The sequence below is a fragment of the Vombatus ursinus genome, unplaced genomic scaffold (genome assembly GCF_900497805.2).
Source record: "Vombatus ursinus unplaced genomic scaffold, bare-nosed wombat genome assembly UNPS02014818.1, whole genome shotgun sequence".
Lineage (NCBI taxonomy): Eukaryota > Metazoa > Chordata > Mammalia > Diprotodontia > Vombatidae > Vombatus > Vombatus ursinus.
The window spans coordinates 22,331,344-22,351,519 of NW_020954596.1; the positions used below are offsets into that span (position 1 = coordinate 22,331,344).

The 20,176-nt window shown below is 35.5% G+C and overlaps 1 protein-coding gene across 1 annotated transcript in view; it reads right to left on the reverse strand.

The window, feature by feature from the left end:
• BOD1L1 (biorientation of chromosomes in cell division 1 like 1) overlaps positions 1-20,176 on the reverse strand; it is an 89,251-nt gene that overhangs the window by 16,714 nt on the left and 52,361 nt on the right. The window contains exons 14-25 of the mRNA XM_027836610.1: positions 19,351-19,441; positions 18,371-18,444; positions 17,509-17,593; positions 13,672-13,742; positions 12,119-12,197; positions 11,552-11,628; positions 9,353-9,428; positions 9,208-9,242; positions 7,074-7,119; positions 4,056-4,102; positions 3,867-3,951; positions 3,265-3,430 (exon numbers count right to left, since the gene is read on the reverse strand). Coding sequence (XP_027692411.1) covers positions 3,265-3,430; positions 3,867-3,951; positions 4,056-4,102; positions 7,074-7,119; positions 9,208-9,242; positions 9,353-9,428; positions 11,552-11,628; positions 12,119-12,197; positions 13,672-13,742; positions 17,509-17,593; positions 18,371-18,444; positions 19,351-19,441 — 932 coding nt within the window. The remainder of the gene's footprint in view (positions 1-3,264; positions 3,431-3,866; positions 3,952-4,055; positions 4,103-7,073; positions 7,120-9,207; positions 9,243-9,352; positions 9,429-11,551; positions 11,629-12,118; positions 12,198-13,671; positions 13,743-17,508; positions 17,594-18,370; positions 18,445-19,350; positions 19,442-20,176) is intronic.

Consider the following 20,176-nt stretch of genomic DNA (forward strand, 5'->3'; position numbering starts at 1 on the left):
TAAAGCTATCTATAGTATGAAAAAATGCTCTGAATCACCACTGATTAGAGAAATGCGAATTAAAAATAACTCTGAAGTACCACCCCACATCTATCAGATTGGCTAATATGACAGAAGAGGAAAATGATAAATATTGGGAGAAAATGTGGGAAAATTGGAACACTAATGCATTGCTGTTGGAGTTGTGAACTGATCCAACCATTCTCGAGAACAGCTTGGAATTAAGCCCAAGGGCTATAAAACTCTACATACCCTTTGATCCAGAAATACCACTACTAGGTCTGTCTGCCAAAGAGATTACAAGAAATGGAAAAGGTTACAAATGTACAAAAATATTTATAGCAGTTCTTTTTGTGATGGCAAAGAATTGGAAATTGAGGGGATGCCTATTAATTGAGGAATGGCTGAACAAACTGTGGTACATGACTGTAATGGAATACTACTGTTTCATAAGAAATAGTGAACAGGCAGACTTCAGAAAAACCTGAAAAGAGTTGCATGAACTGATGTTGAATGAAGTGAGCAGAACCAGGAGAACACCATATATGATAAGAACAACATTGTGTGATGACCAACTTTGTTAGACTTAGCTCTTCTCAGCAATACAACGATTTAAGACAATTCCAAAAGACTCATGATGGAAAATGCTATCCACATCCAGAGAAAGAACTTTGGAGTCTGAATGCAAATAGAAGCATACTATTTTCACTTTTTTTCCCTTTCTCGTGACTTTTTCCTTTTGTTCTGATTCTTCTTTCACAACTTGATTAATGGGAAAATATGTTTAATATTATTGTACACGTATGACTTTTATCAGGTTATTTGCCATCTTGAGAAGGGGGGAGGGGAGGGAGAAAAAAATGGAACTCAAAATCTTATAAAAGTGAATGTTGAAAACTATCTTTACATTGTAATTGGAAAAAAGTAAAATATTATTAAGTGGGGAAAAAAAGCAAAAAACAAAAAATATAATGGATTTTAAAAAGTGAAATTGGGATAAAGAGGAAAATTAAAGTAAACTTTAGGTCGGCTGTTTAATTTTTGTCTCTGAATTCCCAATATCCAACAGTTCCTGGCGTGTAATAAGCGCATAAATGCTAACAGACTGATTAATCAAAGAAGGGATGGGACTTCTCTTCGGGATGGGTAAGATGATAAGTAACAAGAGAAGATAAAGCTGCTCAATTTTAATTTTATAGAATGGAAAAGATAAAACACAAATGGCTTACAGGCAGCTAATACCCAAGGAGATAAGATAATAAGAGACTGTCTAAGTTCCCCCTGAGTTCAAGTCATCAGTGATTAAATATTTTTAATTTTATTTTTTTAAAGCATTTATTTTATTTTCTTCCCAACACCCTTTCCTCATTGGGTGGGAAGGAAAGAAAAGTATAATCTTTGTAACAAATATATATAATCAAAGAAAACAAGTTCCCACATTGGTCAGTGGTGATTTTTGAGATATGGTCAATGATTTCTGAAATATTACAGAGAATGGGAGGGGTAGACAGAACTGGAAGAAGGTAAATATGTCCTTAATTTTCAAGATTCCTACTCTTTTACTTTGCCCTGGTCAGGCCACATGTCGAATACCATAGTTAGTTCTGGGAGCCATATTTTAAGGACATTAGAGAGGACAGAAAAGAAGGTTAAGTAGGATGGCTTAAAGAGCCTTAAGATCAGAACATCTGAGGATCAGCTGAAAGAACTGGAAATGTTTAATCTGAAGAAGACAAGACATATAGTAGGCAAAGGAAGTATATTTGAAGGGGTGTCAAAAGGAAGAGGGATTAGACTTGTTTTATTTGGATCCACAGGATAGAACTAGGAGCAATGGGTACATGTTGGAAAGTGTAATTATTTTGGCTTGATGTAAGAAAAACCTTTCTAGCAATGAGTTATCCAAAAGAGGAATCAGGAGGTAGGTTCCTCCTCACTTGAGGTCTTTGACATGTATGGTATATTGTTCAGATACAGGTGGACTAGAAAGCCAGTGAAATCCCTTTCTACTCTAAAAGTCTATGGGAAATCTTATGATGAGATTATTTCAATAGTCTAGGCAAAGTGGTGCTGAGGGCACGTAAGTACAGTGGTAGCAGAAGCATTAAGAGATGAAGTGATATGATAGGACAGGGGTGCAGGAGTTGGAAACTGGTTGTTTACAAGATGTTAGCGAAAGGGAAGAGCCAAAGAATATAACTATATTTTGAACACGGACAAGAGATGATGGAAAGTTAGTGATGCCTGGATAATAAGAAAGAGATCATATCAAGATGAAAAGGGTGGTCTATAATGTCAAATGATACGCAGAGGTCAAGGAAGACAAGGACAGAAAAAAGATCATTGGAGTTAGTGATAAGTACATCATTAATGACCATGGTGAGTCAGTTAGTTAATAAACATTTATTAAGCACTTGCTACATGCCAGGAACTGTACTAAGAGCTAGAAATACAACAAAAGGCAGGAGACAGTCCCTGCCCTTGAGGAGCTCACAATCTAATAGGGAAGATAAAAGTAAACAACTATGTACAAACAAGCTACCTACAGAATAAACAGGAAATAATCAATAGCTGTTTCAGTACAGTGGTAGGCATGAATGCAAGATGTTAAGGTATTAAAGGATGAGTAGACAGAGAGGAAGCAGAGGTAAAGAGTTAGTTCTTTTTCTAGAAGTATGGCACAGAAAGGGAGGAAGGGATAGAAATAGTTAAGACAATGGCACAAGAGGGCTGCAATAAGATGGGCATGCTTGTAGGTTGAAAGGAAGGAGCCAGCAGAAAAGGAGAGAATAAAAGTTTAACAAACTCTCAAACACATCTGATGAAGTAATGTCATGGATAAGAAAAGTAAGGATAGACTATGTCCACTGTGGGGGGGGGGGGGGGGGGGGTGTTCCTTTACAAGGAAGTAAGGAGCCAGAATATGGACTTAGGAGACAAACAGAATAGAGGTTTAGAATAGCCACTGTATGGAGTGTGCTAGAGAGCCAATAAAAGACCAATTTTAAAAGGACATAAGGAGTAATGTAGAACCCAAGAAAGTCCTTTAAAACATAAGTGTCAAGCGTATATGTAGCTGTTCAAAAGTGGGATGAGCTGTCTTGAAAAACAGTGGATTCCTCCTTACTAGAGAACTTCATGTGAAGGCTAGAGGAATACTTTCAAGAGGGGATTACAGTTCAGGCAAAGACAAGCTCATTTGGACTTTGAATACCTTGCACCTGAGATTCTGTGATTAGGACACCTTTTGCAACAGACGATTACCTTTGAGCTTCCAATCTTGCAGTAGATCTGGTTGTGGCTCTTGAATACTTTTCATCCTCATCTTCCTCCTCCTCCTCCTCTTCCTCCTCAGACTCTTGGTCCTTCTTGTCCTCAACTGCTTCAGACATTGATTTCCGACGTTTTCTTTCTGGCTCTGATGTTTCTGCTTGGACAGAATTTCAACTGTGGTTCTATACAATTCCCAAGGATACAGTCACTAAGTTTAGAAGGACAACTAAGAAGGGGACTTGGGAGCAAAAGAAGCGGTTTTCCACTTCCTTTTTGTTTTAGTATTTGCAATTTGCACTTGTTTAACAATCTCTCAAACACATTTGAGATAGTTTACTTATGCAGTTCACAGCCAGAATTCATAGAAAATTCAGTTGTACTCAGAAAAACATCTGGTATATACCAATTCTGACATGGGATTATAGCAATTTGCACTATTTATGTAATATTAATACAAGCTGTGAAGCACTGGATCTTTTCCCTCAATGAAGAAAAATACAAATAAAAACCGATTTTAAATGATTAAATAATCTGTACTCAAGAACATAAAAAAAAATTTTCAACTAGTTAAGATCAATTCTTTTGAACCATACCAGTTTCTTCTAATCCTGTGAAAGAGCGCTTGGGCTTTCTTCCTCTTCGACGCATAATTGCTACCATTTTCTCTTCTCTAATGTCCTAAGTGTAATCAAATCAAATGAGACCGAAGTTCAGAAGGAATTCCAATTTTCACTTAAGACATACATTTGTAAAATAAAAATGATAAAATAATGGACACTTACATTGGCCAAATTCACTTCTTCATTTGCTATCTCTTTATTAGAGTCATCTTTAAGACAAACAAAGAAATTAGCATATTAATACTTTATTATTTCAAATTGTTTAGGCACTAGCTCTCATGAAAACACTAATTATTCTGTAAAAATCCAGCAAAGTAGAATTAATAAAAAATATGCACAAGCTACCTTTTTCAATAATGAAGATTTGGCTTCTCTTACAAGGGAAATGTTCAATATTGAAGCCAGACACTGTAATACAGAGAGAGCTCACAAAATAAAAACAATAACCCCAATTCTTTTGTTATTTATCATTTCCCCAGGAAGACAAAGTTTATATTGAGTTGAAAGGGGAAGAATTTAACTTTATAACCTTCCTTTAACTGAGATTTTGTTTCAGTGTAAACAATACTATAAAATATTATTGAGCTATACTTTCCTCAAAATTTATTAAAAAAAGAAAAGCTAAGTTTGATTTAATGGATTACGTGAAACAAAAATTGTAGGAACATTTTTCAGTTGCAAAATCTCATATATCTGATGACCTCTTATAGTAGATTACTGACAATGATTGTTTCTTCTGAAGAACTTTAATGCAAGAAATTTAAAAGTCTTTATCAAAATAGGGCAAAGAAGTAGAAAACTATTATTATATGTTTTGTTACTGATATTCAGATAAACTATGGTAAAATCATACCCTTAGAAACATAATTAGCAAAAGCAGTCACAACATGGTTAACCTACAACAACCCAATGAAGCTCTTAAAAGATTTCTTCATATAAAATGATTTATCATTGCATAAAATATTATGAAATAATAAAAAGTGGTAAAAAAAAATCTTACTGATAATGTATCTTGTCTTTACACAGCCACACTCAAAGAAAAAAAAAGTAATCTCTTTAAAGGCTAGAACACTACAAAAAACTGTCTCACTAGTTTCATGCCTTTCCAAACTATACTCTACCTGGCTGTCAACCTAATACATTAAAAACGCTGATGCTGTATGTACCTTTCTTGATATTGGATCTTTTATGCTATAAAATTCCAGTAGAATAATTTAATTCTTTATAGTAAACTGAGTTAATATATTTGTGTTTCAAATTAGATGCTCAAGCTTGCATCAGTTTTACTGTTTCCCCTAAATTTAACATCTTTTTATTTCACTCTCTCACTGTAAGGCTACATCTAGAAAAGGTTAAAAAAAAAAAAGTCAATCATCTGGATGAGTTTATTTTCCCACTTGCATTGTGAAGTCATATCTAAATTTTTACATCTGCACCTGACAATTCTTTCATAAATCTAGAACAGTGGTTTCCTTCCCAACCACAGACATTCCCCTACAATCAATTCCAAAATTTACTTCCTCTACTCTCCCATCCAAATCTAATTGAGAAGACCCTCATCTCACCCTTTCTTTGGCTTCCAGAAAACAAATATTATAAAAGTTATCAAGAATTATCTGTCATGATCAGCTATAAAGAGGAGCTGTGTATAATTACATCTTCTGTTTGTTACATGCATTCATTCTTTCATCCAATGGAAAAAAAACATTTACAAGGCATTTGCCATGTACAATATACTATGCTAGGCATTATGGGAGATAGAAAGATTCTGTCCTTAAGGAATTTACAAATCTAGTGAAGGAGATAAAATGTACACAGATAAATATAATACAGATCAGACCATGACACATGTATGAGGGTATAAAATGTATGACAGTAGATGAAGGAGAGATCACTTCCAGTTTGCAGCTGGAAGGTGTACCAAAGGAAAACTTCATGGAGGAGGTGCATTTGAATTGGGCTTTGAATAACAGGGAAGATGTCAGTAGGCAGAGATGTGGGGAGGGTATCTGAGGCATATGGAATAGTGTGCACAAAGGTTTAGAATTGGAAAACATGAGATTTCTTCAGGGTACAGTGAATTGGCCAGTTTACAGACTACAGAAGAGGGACTAATATTAATGAGATAATACTGGAAAGTTAAGTTGGAACCAGATTGGAGAAAGTATGAAATGAATCAGCAGAAAATACCAGAAACTCTGTTTTGTTTCTAAGTCTCGAACTTTTAAAAGAAGGCATATGCTTTTTTTGGAAGTTGTTTTTATATCTAAGTATATACTAACAACATCTTGATGCTTCATGGAGATGCATCTACATACTTCATGGAGAAACTCATGACGAGCATGAACAGGCTGCAACACATTACTAAAGAAATGTACAAGAGAAGCAGTGTCCAAAGACATAATCAGAGGGCTATGTGACTAGAAAAGAGGAGTGGGGCAGCCATGCTGCAAGAGCTATTTAAGCAGTAAATGATGGAGATCATATGTACATCATTAGAGTCTAGATCCCGTCAAAAGAAAAAGACGACCTATACCATACTGGGTAGAACCCTTGAGGAGAATCTGTGAGGAAGAGCTACCCAGGATGAAAAACCAAGCATGGGATGCAAACTGCACTATTCGAGGGACCACCCACACCCATGAGATTAGAGAGCCTTCAAAACAGGTATTTCTGACTTAGACATTGGGCTAACAAAACCCAGTGAAATATAAAAAATTCGACAGAACAATATATTCAACCTCTTCACCTGTAGAATGAAAAGCTATAGGCAAATCATGAAAAAGAGGTTGTTTGTTGAGTGTACTTTAAACTTCTATTAGAGTAAAAGGATACTTACCTTACAGGGAGGGAAACCAAAAGGCTATTATTATGTTCAAGCTTGCTCAAATTTATATGACATTTTATGGTTTTCAAAGAACTTTACTCAGAATAATTCTATGAGGTAGGTAGTACCAACACTATTTCCATTTAACAGAGGTTATGGAGGTTTAGTGACTTATCATAGATGTCACTGAGTGGGAACCTGAACCTAGTTCTTCTAACTCCAAGTCCAGGGGGCTTTTTACTATACCATGAAACTTGATTAAGATTAAATAAAATTAAAGGCTAAAATTTCCCCCCTCCCCACAACATACAGCTTTCCCATCATTACAAAGAGGAATGCTGAAAGAAACATACCCATCTGATCAATCTTCACTTTGTCCCTCGGTGGAGACTGTTGTATCTAAAAAGGGGGGGAACCCTCTAAATTAGTGAATTCTAACAAAATCATATACAGACTAGAAAACTAAAGGTTCAGTGACTTTTACCATGAATATTCTTAAAGGTCAGTTAGGCTTAGGAATTTTTACAATGCATTTCACATAACTGGTGTTTACTAAATACTGACTGGATTAATGTTTTCTGTCTATAAAGATAACATTTCTAATTTCTCTTATTGGTCAGATGTACCAGATGAATACAGAGTAGACAGACAGGCTCTGCATAGGAATGCAGAACTGCCTGAATTCATGGAAAAATCCCAAGCAGTAAAACCTCAAGAGTTAGGAAGCACTGGTTGAGAGAAATAGCTCTGACCCATCTTTGACAAGTTGATACAATCAGCACTCATGTGAACCACAACACGTGCCTGTTGACTGCAGAGGCACATGAACAGGAATGGAAGAAGTGATGCCAAGAGATGGCATATCTGCTATCTGGGCTAGTAAGTGCAGACTGGGAAAAAAAAATGCAATGGTCTTTTATTAGACTATTTCCATTGAGAAGTAACAACCAACGCTATATGCAGGGCACTGTTAGGTCCTGAGAGAGACACTAAGTTTAGATAAGAATGGTCTCTGTCCTCAAGAAGCTTATGGTCTACCAAAGAAATGCTTAACACAATATGGCAAATGTATCAGAGTACAAAAGAGAAAAGCTATGAGAAGGTTGAGGGGAAAGGTATCATAAACAATATTCTAGAGGAAATTGCCGCATAAATATCTATCGAATAGAACTGCACATAGCTTTGCTCCTAGAAATCCCTGAGTTCCAGTGCTTGAGTAGTGCAGAAAACAAATTAATATCAATTCAATATTTTAAAAATAATGACTTATATAAGGTTTTCTGATACAGAACTTGCTGTATTATAAGGAAATCTTTTAGGTATTTCAGGATCAAATAAGAGAATAGATAAGGAGCGCTTTGCTGTTTTAATTGTTACACAAACATGAATTGTTATTTAGAAATCGTCTTTGATGATATATACTAAACTAGATACTTACAGTATATCCAAACCTAAATTTAAGGTTTGATTGTATATTGAAACTGCTTAATATAAGAAACCATTAACTTAAAATCTAACTTTATAAAAAAGTCATTTTTCTTTTATTCTAGAATAATAAATTTAGATGTGAAAGGGAGTTTAGAGGTTATCTGGTCAAACCCATCATTTCATAGGCAAGGGAATTGAGTGCCAGAGAAGTGAAGTGATTTGGTTAAGATCAACTGGCCAGTAAATGGAAGAACTAGGAAATATCTAATCAAGGGCTCCTTGTACTACAACATGCTGCCTGCCAAATTTCTGTGCAAAGAAATTTACATAGGGATAGGAAAGCCATTATACTTGAGGAATAAATAATAATGTCATTGTTTTCATGAAAGAAACAATTAGAAGTAAAAATTTTATGTGAATTATCATCATCCAATTCTGTTACCTCAGAACAGTCAAGAGAAAGCCTTTTTATTTTTTCACAGCCATGAGGATTCACCTGGAATTTTTCCATTTTAGCTGAGGGATACAATTTCAATTAAATTTTCTGGTCTAAACTTGTAATTTCATAGGAATATCTAGTAAGAGAACATCTGGTAAGGAAAATCCCTAAACCAATGCAGATCAGCAACTATTTTGCAAATCATACTACGAAATGGTTGCCTTGGGGCATTAAGGTTAAGTACCTTGCTCAGGGTCATATAGTCAGTCTGGATCCAGGTAGGACTTGAACCCAGGTCTTCCTGACTCTGAAGCTAACCCTCCATTCATTAACCTATGCTAACAATACAAAACATTTGTATTGTGGGGGCAGCTGGGTGGCATGGTGATAGAGCACCCGCCCTGGAGTCAGGAGGACCTGAGTTCAAATCAGGTCTCATATACTGACACTTACTAGCTATGTGACCCTGGGCAAGTCACTTTGCCTACCCAAAACAAACAAATAAAAAAAAATTTTGTATTGTGGTATACTTATTTGAAGGGAAGAAATATGTTAATTACTGGAAGATAGGTTTTTCGCTTTGTTTTCAAGATGGAGGTTGGTAAGGAGGAAAAACTTACACTTACAGTATCAGTATCTGTTTTGGAGTCCTCTTCTAAAAAAAAAAAAGAATTGAAAGCTTATTTAGAAAATCAACTTGAATCATTCTATGACTGAAAATATAACAAGTAATTTAACTGTTTTTTTTTTTTAATTAGTACTTACTAATTTTTACTGTTGCTTCTATAGGGTATTTACGAGGTCTTCCTCTTTTCCTTTTAACTATTACAGGATGGTCTTCCTAAGGGAGGAATTGGAAAAAGTCTATAGTAATACTTTCAAAGTCATTTTTTCTAACTACCTACCCCTTGCTACTTTGATATTGAAAAAGAAAATGATGGGAAAAACTGATCTAAGAGGATAAAAAGCACTTGTAGGGCCTTTAACATATCCAAATTCTGACTTTAGTCCAAGTCAATTATGAGCAAAATTTATCATCTACTAACATGAGAAAAAAAAATTTTTTTTTTTTTAAACAAAGGGCTAGCCACCTTTACAGTCTTACACAGATAGTGGCTTAATGTATGTTGTAATAAGGAAGGATCATGAATGCTGTGTAAGGCCTGATCTAGAAGTGGGTCTATCAGAGTAAATTATAGAAATGGCCCATATGATGGAGGGGACTAAAGCTCTCTGTTTTAATAATTTATTGAGTCTGCATGGTTAAACTTTGATTACACTGGCCTGCTTAAATAGTTCTGGTTTAAGAAGGCCGCTATTACAAGCATTTTCCAATATTGTTACTAAGTACATTCGGGGCAAATAAAATATAGTAACTTGGTTGACCTGTAAACCTTATGTCCGAAATACCAGTGGTACAAAGGAGTACTACTATTACTTTGTAGAGTCACAACACTTAGCTGCACAGATTTTACTAATGTATGTGAAAAGAGCCAAAAAAAAATATGGTGAAAATCACAGCCTTTTGGTCACTACTTCAAGACCTCTACTTTCAACTCCATAAGCATTTGGTAAGCGTCTTCTAGGTACCATGTTCTGGAAATACCAACTTTTGAAGCCTAGTGAGCTGTATCAGTCTTTACCTGTGTCCTATCACTGTGATTTATTTTGTGGTAGTTTAACAAACTAGAACTAGAAACACTGGTGTCATCATTTTTTTGTCTTTTTTTTTAATATTAAATTTTTTTTCAATTGTTCAACATTTCCTTTACCTGCAACTTCCTCCCCCCTCCTAATTGTGGAAAAACATTATTAATTTGGTATACTTAAGCCTTCATTTTGGGCAGCTGATGGCCCTTTGGATAGAGTGTTGGGCCTGGAGTCAGAAAAATTCATCTTCCTGAGTTCAAATCTAGCCTTGGACACTAGCTGTATGACCTTGAACAAGTCACTTAAATCTGTTTGCCTCAGTTTCCTCAAGTGAAAATGAGCTGGAGAAGGAAAAGGCAAACCACTCTAGTATCTTGGCCAAGAAAACCCCAAATGGGATCACAAAGAGTTGGACACGACCAAAAAATGACTGAACAACACTAAAGTCCTAATTTCAACTTTCTGGGCAGTTGTGGTGTAAATATTCTACCAGACTCCTTCCTACTTGAGCATCTGGCTGAACAGTCATGAGATGCATGACTTTATCAATACAAATTTTGACTGCTGTGTGGTAAAGGACCAGTGCAGAAGACCTACTCTATAAAATGGCACCTCATTATACCAAAAATTATATATTAAAGGCACTTATCTAACAATTGCACCTTGGTTTCAAAACCTTATTGATTTGGCAAGGTGTGGTATTAGTAATGATAACAACTAAAACTTTAAAACCTGAAAATAATAATGCAATTTACATTTATATGTATTTAATTAATAGTGTACAAAGTGTTTTAATTGCCATTCCTTATGTTCCTCAATGGAACCCTGTGAGATGGGAAGTATAAATATTGTTATCCTAATTTTACAACTGAGGAAAACTGAGGCTCAAGGACAAAGTGCCTTGCTCAAGATCAAATGGTTAACAAAGAAGCAAAGGAAGGACATAAACTTAGGTTTTCAGACTGAAGTTAGTTCTTTTTCTATGACATCACGCTGTCTCCTTTCTTCATGAAAAAATTCTGGGGAGGAAGGCTATTTCTACACTAGTCATAGTGTCTTATATTTCCTTAAAACTAACTTTTATGAAGAATTCAGCACAGTTCCTTATATAAAGTGAATGCTCAAAAATAAAAATGTTGCTTGACTAGTTACTGATTTCATATTAGTGTTTGAAGTACCTTGAATTTGAGCTATAATATTTGAACATAATTTATTTATGTATTTATATTCTGACATTTTTTCTCCGAGAATCAAAACATTTAAAAAACCTGACTAAAAATGCAAACATTTCTTAATGAATACAAGACTACTTGCCTCTGGAGATTTTACACTGTCCTCTTCTTTTTCCTCCTTTGCCTTTTTGTCATTAGCTTCCTTGCTACTATGTTCGCCTGTAGAAAAGGCACAGCTCAGAGGAAATACTGCAATATACACTGGTCTGAGAAATCCTGTTAACCAACACCAACATCACTGCCTCCCTAGCTTATGCAGAGCTATGCTGGTGGTCACAATTACAAGCAAACTATCCAATTCATGTCTATACCATGGAAAAGGCAATTTAACTTAGCATGACTATGTTTAAAAACTAACACAAGGCAACTCACTTTGCACAGATAAGGATCCAAATTAGAAACTAGCATTTATCAATTCCAGACAGTCAAACAAAAAAAGTTAAGTATTTGCTATATTTTTTAAGGAAAAAGATAAGCAACATAGGTAGGTGAAAATTTGTGTTTGTTAAGTAACAAACACAACTGACTAAAGATTACAGGTTGCTCAGAGAAGTGGTATACCTGGTGTCTGAGTACCTTAGCCTCTTTCAAAATAGTTTAGGCTATGTTAATTGCGTATGTTAATTGATGAACACATTTTGTTACTTACCCTTTTCTGCCATAGGCCTTGAAGCAGTATTTTTAATACTTTCTTGGCATATTTCTTCTGCACCTTCAGAACTCTCTTCCTATTCAGTATGTGAAAATAAGTAAGAGTGGATCACTTATTTTTCAAACCCATTTTTTCACCACACTCCATTTCTACATCTATTCCATTTCTGACAAATTATAAAACAGACATACTACATATAACTATTCCTCCTACTACTACAGCTTTTTGGGCAGCTAGGTGGCTCAGAGGATAGAGCATCGGCCCAGGAGTCAGGAGGACCTGAGTTCAAATCCGGCCTCAGACACATAATACTTCCTAACTAAGTGACTCTGGGCAAGTCACTTAACCCCAACAGCCTTTAAAAAAATATACAGCTTTTCAACAATGTTAACATACTATAACTATATCCATCCAGAAGGCTGTAGAATCCCAACCCTGATGTAGTTCACTTAGTTAGTTCTGCCCTAACTACATGTTCTGACAGAACCAATTTACTTAGGTGAAATGTATACCTATAAAAGTCTTTTTATTCCTTCACTTTTGGAGGCTGTTATATGTAAGCCCAGGTTAAAATTTTCAAAACACAAAGATCACGTAAAACTTGTATGCTATATTGCTCAGTACAAACAGCCTGTAGGCACTTAAATTCCCCTTTACTTCCATATATTAGGGAATGAAAACTGATTCTAATTAGTCCAATATCAAAATTGTTTTCCATTCCCTTAACATGTGCTAGATGAGGAATGAAAGCGGAAACCATCCATGGAAACCATGAGAATTCATCATAGATTTATTCTTTCAATTATCTGAGAATTTAAATGTATTGGAGTTTTTTTTTAAAGCTTTACCAGTCATATACGTTTTTCTTTAAATTTTTATTTATGTAGACAGTTATGTACATTTATCATAGTTAAGTGACAAAGTAAACAGGAAGGTAAATATACTCTTCAGAAATGGAAATTAAGGTAAACACACTCCTGAGAAGGAAATGGGAGGAAAAAAAGGGAGTAGGGAAGTGAGGTTTCATTAGTTCTGTTCTGAGAAGTTATGAACAGTTCCAACAACTTAGCATCTACTCCATATCTTTTGTGCATATTTTGATTACTCCAAGACCAGTGCTGAGTATCCTGCCACTGGAAGTATCCCTTCATGGTTCACTGAATTCATTCTCCTTTTGCCCTCCCCTCCCCATTCTCTTTTTCTATCATTCATTTATAACAATAGAAAGTTTTAAAATATCTAAGTGTCTTATGAAAAAGAAAACAGCATTGAATGGAGCTTGTCTGATCTAAAATACAGTCAACTTTACGTTAACAGTTTCACCTTCCTAATTATATTTTCAGCCTCAAATGGAGGTATGAGCTTTAGCATCTTCCTCATCGAGTTGTAAGAAATCTCTATATAGTAGCTATTTTTTTAAAGTGGAAATTAAAGTGGGCATTAGAATGAAAAAGGAGTATTATAAGAATTCACAGCAATATAATCAGTTTTACACCCCCCCCCCAAAAAAAAGGAGAGAGAGAAAGAAAACAGCACACACTATAAAATACCTTTATAACTTGTGGTTTTGTTTCAGAACACTGACTCTGTACCACTTCTTTGCTTGAGTCCAGGCTATCATCTGTATTCGGTTTAGACACAATCAGAGAAAGATAAACTTTAAGAGACCAATTACATAAAAAAAAATTTATTCCAGGTCCAAATAGTGTCTGATGCCTTTTTAAAAAATTACCACAACAGAACTATTTCTAAGCTATGAATTATAGTGAAGACAAAAGTGCCATATAACCAAATTAAGATCTGAGAACTGAATATTGGCTTCTGACTTCAGTAAAGTAAACTATACATGGGTCACTGGACGGAGTTTGTAAAACCATAATGAACATCTCAGTGGTAATTCCTAATAAATGAACATTAACCTCCAACTTTTTGGAAGCACTAGGGTCTTGTCTCTCTTGTGACTCTGTATCAGTCTTAGAATGCATATGTAATAGATAAAATGATGACTTTCACCAACAAAACAAAAGATGTGGTTAAATGCATACTTTATTTTCATGTTAAAATCTAAAAATTTTTCCTGTCTAATCAATTTGCAATTGTATAGTAGAGTTACAAGGAAAAAAAAGAAGCAACATAACTTTATAAACAGAAATCCATGTAAAGATAAAATAGTTTTCTTCTGTAAGACAGTGACAGGCCATATGGGCAGAGAGGAAATACATGACATTATCAATCTTCATTAAGTTTCTAATTTTGATCTGTATTCAAATAGGTAATAGTTAGGTGGCACAATACACCGGTTTGGGAACTAGGAAAACTCATTTTCCCAAGTTGAAATAGGCCTGAGACACTTAGAAGCTGTGTGACCCTGAACAACTCACTTAATCCAGTTTGCCTCAGTTTCCTCATCTGTAAAATGTGCTGGAGAAGGAAATGGCAAACCACTCCAGTATCTTTGCCATGAAAACCCCAAATGGGGTCACAAAGAGTTGGACACAACTGAAGTGAGTGAACAACAACAAAGTCTCACAGGCAAATTAGGAAAATATGGTTCTGATTATACTACTCATATAAGTGAATATGACTGTGGTTTGAAGATCAAATCAAAGGCCTGATATCATCCTGGGAAGCCTGAATCAAAGGGATTAGTACTAAGGATTATTCAGTATCTTTCATGATAATTTGAACAAAGAATCAACAGTATGTTTATCATGTGGATTATACTAAATTAGGTTGTCACTAATTGTTAATATTCTAGAATGAAAAACATAATTCAGTGGAAAAATGCTATTATAAGAATGAGATAAAATTAAATATGGACAAATGAGAAGTAGTCCAATTACAGATTAAAAAAACCAATAATATAGTAGCATGTGGCAATGGTTCCCAAGGTTTCTTATTTCATGAACCCCTTTCAAAAAGAACAACAAAAACCGACAATAACAACAAAGTGCTGTGAACCCCCAGGGTAATTTAATATACTATTTATAATACTCTTTACAACTCTTTATTGCTTAAGGTGCTATCAAGGACTTTTTAGTTTGAACCCTGGATCATCACTGCCAACCTTGATGTACTCTAGTCAGGACACTTAGGTATTAGGGGTCTGGACATTAGATATGTGACTGGGCAAGTCACTTTTTTGGGCTAGCTCCATCACTTGTAAAATAAGAGGGTCAGATTAGGTAATCTTCAGGTTTTTCTCAACTTCATTCTATGATTCTAAATATAGGATGAGGTGGACAGGAAACAAAGACCTTAGTGTCATAAACTATAAGTTAAATAAGAGCCACTAATTGCAGAACGGTTGACAGGATGGTCTGGTGGAAAGAGCTGGAGTCATTCTCATTCCCAAAAGGAAAAGCACTTAATAAATGGCTGGTAATTGGCTGGAATTCAAATATTAACTGGTATGTATGAATGGTAATGTTCTGAACATCACTTACATGAGTATTAAGTACAGTATAGATATCAGTACATCAATAGGACAGTCCATGCATTGGGTTTTTGTCTAAACTGTTATTATGTACCAGAATGGAAGGGAAATTATGGGGGCAGATAATTATTAAAGTGGCATCCTTCCTCCTTCCTTTAACCATAGAAAAATAATTTTGTCATGGGTCAAAAGGTTGGAAGGAACTTGGAAGCTATCTAATCCAAACTAGAATTTCTTCCATAGACATCTTTACCAACTTGTCTTCCAGCCTTTCCCTGAATAACTCTAAAGAGAAGTCTATTTTATTCTAAGACAGTCCTTCCCACTTTTACACAGCTCTAATTATTACTGTTTTTCCTAATATAGAAGTTAAATCTGCTACTATGTAACTTCTGCCCATTGCTCTTAGTTCTTCCCTGCGGGGCCAAATGCAAAGGTCTAATCCTTCCTCTACAGGGTAACTTTTAAAATACTTGGAGATGCTTTCTTGTCTTTTTCCCACTGCCAATTCTTGTCTTCTCAGGCCCAGTTACATGAATAGATCAGCATGGTCTTGAGGGCTTAAAAAAAAAAAAAACTATCATGCTTTGAGCTATCTACCTCTGGATGTGCTCTAATTTGTCAATATCATGGTCTTAGAGGTGGGGTCCAGAACTGAACACAATAGTCCAGATAGGTGCAATGGGACCAGCCATATTTCAGATGTTCTTAAAAAAGATTTAGATTACTTATAACTAGGGAATATGAAAAATTGGGGAGCACTTAGTTTGGCCTGAGGTCTTCCTTAACTCAAATGACCTTGGGAGACTGAGTAAATTCTAAGACTAATCTGGGGGGGTGGGTGGCTGGGGTTCAGTTGTACTATAAGAAATAAGGAGGATCTTGGACGTCCTAGACCAGCGTGGAAAAAAGCTACACCTTCAGGTCTGTGTGTAAGGCAAAGAAATGGCTCACATACATTAATTTTCTGTCCTATTTATCAACCAATTTAAATGTGGGGGAGTATAATATTTTAAAGTTTTGAAAATGGTAACAAATGTAGAGGGTTGACTTGATGGACAGGCAGAGACAGACTCATTAAGCCCAGAAGATGGCAGCAAATGGGGAAATGGTGGAATAGCTAGAATTCTTCAACCCAGGCAAAGAGAGCCAGGGAAGAGACATGGCCACAGGAGAAGAAAACATGTGGCTGAGTGGTGGGAGTTCCTGGACAAACACCAAGAAATCCTGGATGGAATATCAAGCATGTGACCTCAGAGTTGGATAAGCAGCAAGAGACTGAGCCATGACATTAAGGATCCAAATGCTGGTGTTCATGGTTATCTTCTGTTAGTACCAAAAATTATTCGGACTATGTAGATTAATGAGAATGGGGAGGGGTTACACTTCTAGCAACTTCCAAGTTAATTTTCCTCCGAGAGGAGTTCTAGCCCTTTAGGGTAGTATATAAGGCCGGAGTATTATACAGGTCCTTAGTGAGATAGTAAGATTTATTAGAATGTTAAGGGTTGCTTCTCTAGCAATATGAAATTTGTTTCCCTTCTGAGATAAGTCCGAAGCTTTAGAATACTGTCATCAGGCTGAAGGCCTATAAAGGTTCCTCTGGTGAAGGTGGAATTCACTACAAAGTGAAGGAGAGTTGTATTGACTACTTGTGGGTTACTATAATTTCTTTGCAGTGTTTTGCATTTTTGGTGCAGTGAAGAGTTGTCCTATATATACTCAGTTGCATTTGTTGGAGGTACAGCCCTTTTATTCATACCTATGAAACTTAGGTGAACTATATTCCAAGTTTCCCAAAGGAAACTCAGAGAGGGGGCAAAACAAGCCAAAGACATATGATTTTGGTGAAGTCTCCAAGACTGAACCTGTTTCATGTAAACCGAGACTTTGGGGTTCTAGTCAGTAGATTACTTGAAAATAACAAAACATCTCCATGAATTTTAATTACCTAGTTCATCTTCTGAAAAGGAAGAATGTTTTTTCCTTTTTCTTCTAGGTATATTATTTCCATCTTCTTGGCAAGGAAATTCTACCTGTAATTAAAAAGGAATATGACAAATGGGGTAAGAGGATTTGGATCCTGAGTCACTGGAGTGACATAGCTATATTATTAGCAACATCTAGATTCGAAAATGGATTTACAACACATGAAAAAATCTAGAAATTTATCAAATTAATTTGAATATGCCTTCCACACGGAGTGTGGAAAAGTGCTGAGACTCCTTCCATTTCTGATTCTAAATACACCTAAAATACCTAGATTTGTGTTAAGTCAAAATGCCTAATCTATATGCAAATAAACAATCTAGATGTGCAAAGTAGGCATAATAATTATTCACATTTATGTAATACTTTAAGTTTAAAGTGCTCTAACTCCTTCGGCAAATATTAACTTTATTTTATAGATGAGAAAGCTGAGGCTAAATGACTAAGCATCTAATTTATGTTCCCACAAATAGTGAGCATTAGAACTAGGTGTATTCAAATAATCTCTAATTTGCTGTCATGCTTAAAGAAGTGCTATGTTCAAAAATTCATTTTGTAAATATGTCATAGTTTGTAGGAACATGCACTAGACTGTGAGTTAGGAGACCTGTGCTCTAATCTTAACTCTGCTCTTGATCAGTGATGAAACCTTGAACAAGTTGCTTCTTCAGTCTGGGTCTGCTTTCTTATCTGTCAAATAGCAGAATGAATTAGATGACTAAGTTTTCTTTCAGCTCTAAAGTTCTATGTTTTATTTAAATTATGTCAAGAAATTGAGCTTCTCACTCATATTTTTAAAGCTTCAGTTTAATAGAATAACCTACCTCTTCTTGAGCTTTCACTTCAATGGTCTGACTTTGTACAGCTTCCAAGATGTCCTTTTCATTGGTAGGTCTATCTACTGACAATCAAACGTAAAAATTATTAGTCATTCACTCTAATGATCATTATGAGGCTTGGGAAGCTAAATTAACAAGCTCTTCAGAATTGCAAATGGGAGTAAAACTCTCCTTTTACTCAACTCTTGGAATCTCTATTGGAACCTGAGTTATATCCAGTAGTTTTGTATGAACTTATCATGTAATATTTCACACTGTAGTTATTTGTATTGGTGTCATAACACAGCCCTTCAACTAGATTTTAAGTAAGGTGACTGAAGAACTATCTACACTTTTTACCCTCTTCAGAGGTTAGCATGTTGCCAAGTACAAAGTATAAACTTCATTGTTATTTGTTGTGAGAACTGTTCCACTGATGGCGTCCAGAGTCTGCACCTAATGAAATTCTTTAATCTGAATTTAAAAGTTGCACAGGAAACTGATGTACAGAATGTGAAGCTGTGAGAATGCCCAAGAGAACTGACTGTTCCAAGTCTACTCCTAACCTAGGCTGCACCTCTCCAGAGGATCAGGCCCACAAGCTACAACTGGACTCAAAGCCAGGTTGACAGCAGAACAATTTCTCAACCTTCAATCTTGCTGTGAAGAAGATTCATCTTTCCTCTTAGTAGAATGAGAAGGACTCTCCTTAGCCTGACCATGGTAGGAGGATGGGTTTCTTAATTCCAAGTGGTCTGATCGTACTGTGTCCTAATGGATGCAAGGCCCTTGTCTTGATTGGTCTATCTCCTCCCATGCCTTAAGCAAGGTGCTCTGCATATGGTTCATGATAGATGTTTGTTACATGAAGAAGCTGCATCTCTAAGGAAAGGCATGAACCTTACGGCAGTAAATAAATAAAAAAGCTGTTAACCTGGAGAAAACAAGTTTTAGTGTAAATCATTATTATTCTGAAATTTATTTACCTTTTACTTCATCAGTGCTTTCTGAAAACTTTGTTTTCCTTTCCTTGCAACTGTGAATGTCTTCATTTGTTTCCAAGTCTGAGTTGTTTACCTAAAATGAAAAATATAAAGTCATTTAATGTCATTCTCTTTAAGAGATAAAAACTGAAAACAATTTTAAATAATAACTTTCAATCAATTATAAATGGAAGAGAATGTAGTACACATTTTTTTCATCTCATACAGAACCTCTAGACCTCTGAGCATATTACTACCTTCCTTTAAAGAGGTTCATGTAGGATAGACTTTTGCCCAAATAATTTTTCTGAACTGTTTTTAAAGAGTTAAGGGAGGGGCAGCTAGGTGGCACAGTTGGTTACTAGCTGCGTGACCCTGGGCAAGTCACTTAACCCCAATTGCAAAAAAAAAAAAAGTTAAGGGGAAACTCTATTTACAGTAGAAGAGGGAAAGTCACTTTCTTATACCCTCCTTCCTCCAACCTTATTCATTTTGCCTTTTACCTTCAAAACCCTGAAGGGTAGAAGTAAGGTCTGTGGGTAAAATTTCTTATTTTTAAAACAGGGGACTGGATTAGGTGACTTCTTAGCGCCTTGTAGCTTTAAGATACTATGACTTAGCAATCAGCTGCAAATTGGGCTTAACTGTCAAATTTATGTAAGACACCCACAGGACTAATTTTTTTAATTAAAAATGGGTTTTAAACTTGTTTTATATATTTCAAGTATATCATGGAAGGTATCAAATTAGCCAATTTGAATATTTCATTTTCTTACTTTAAACCTACAATCATAATGTAGCCTAAAATCCAAAAGAAAAATGCTATAAA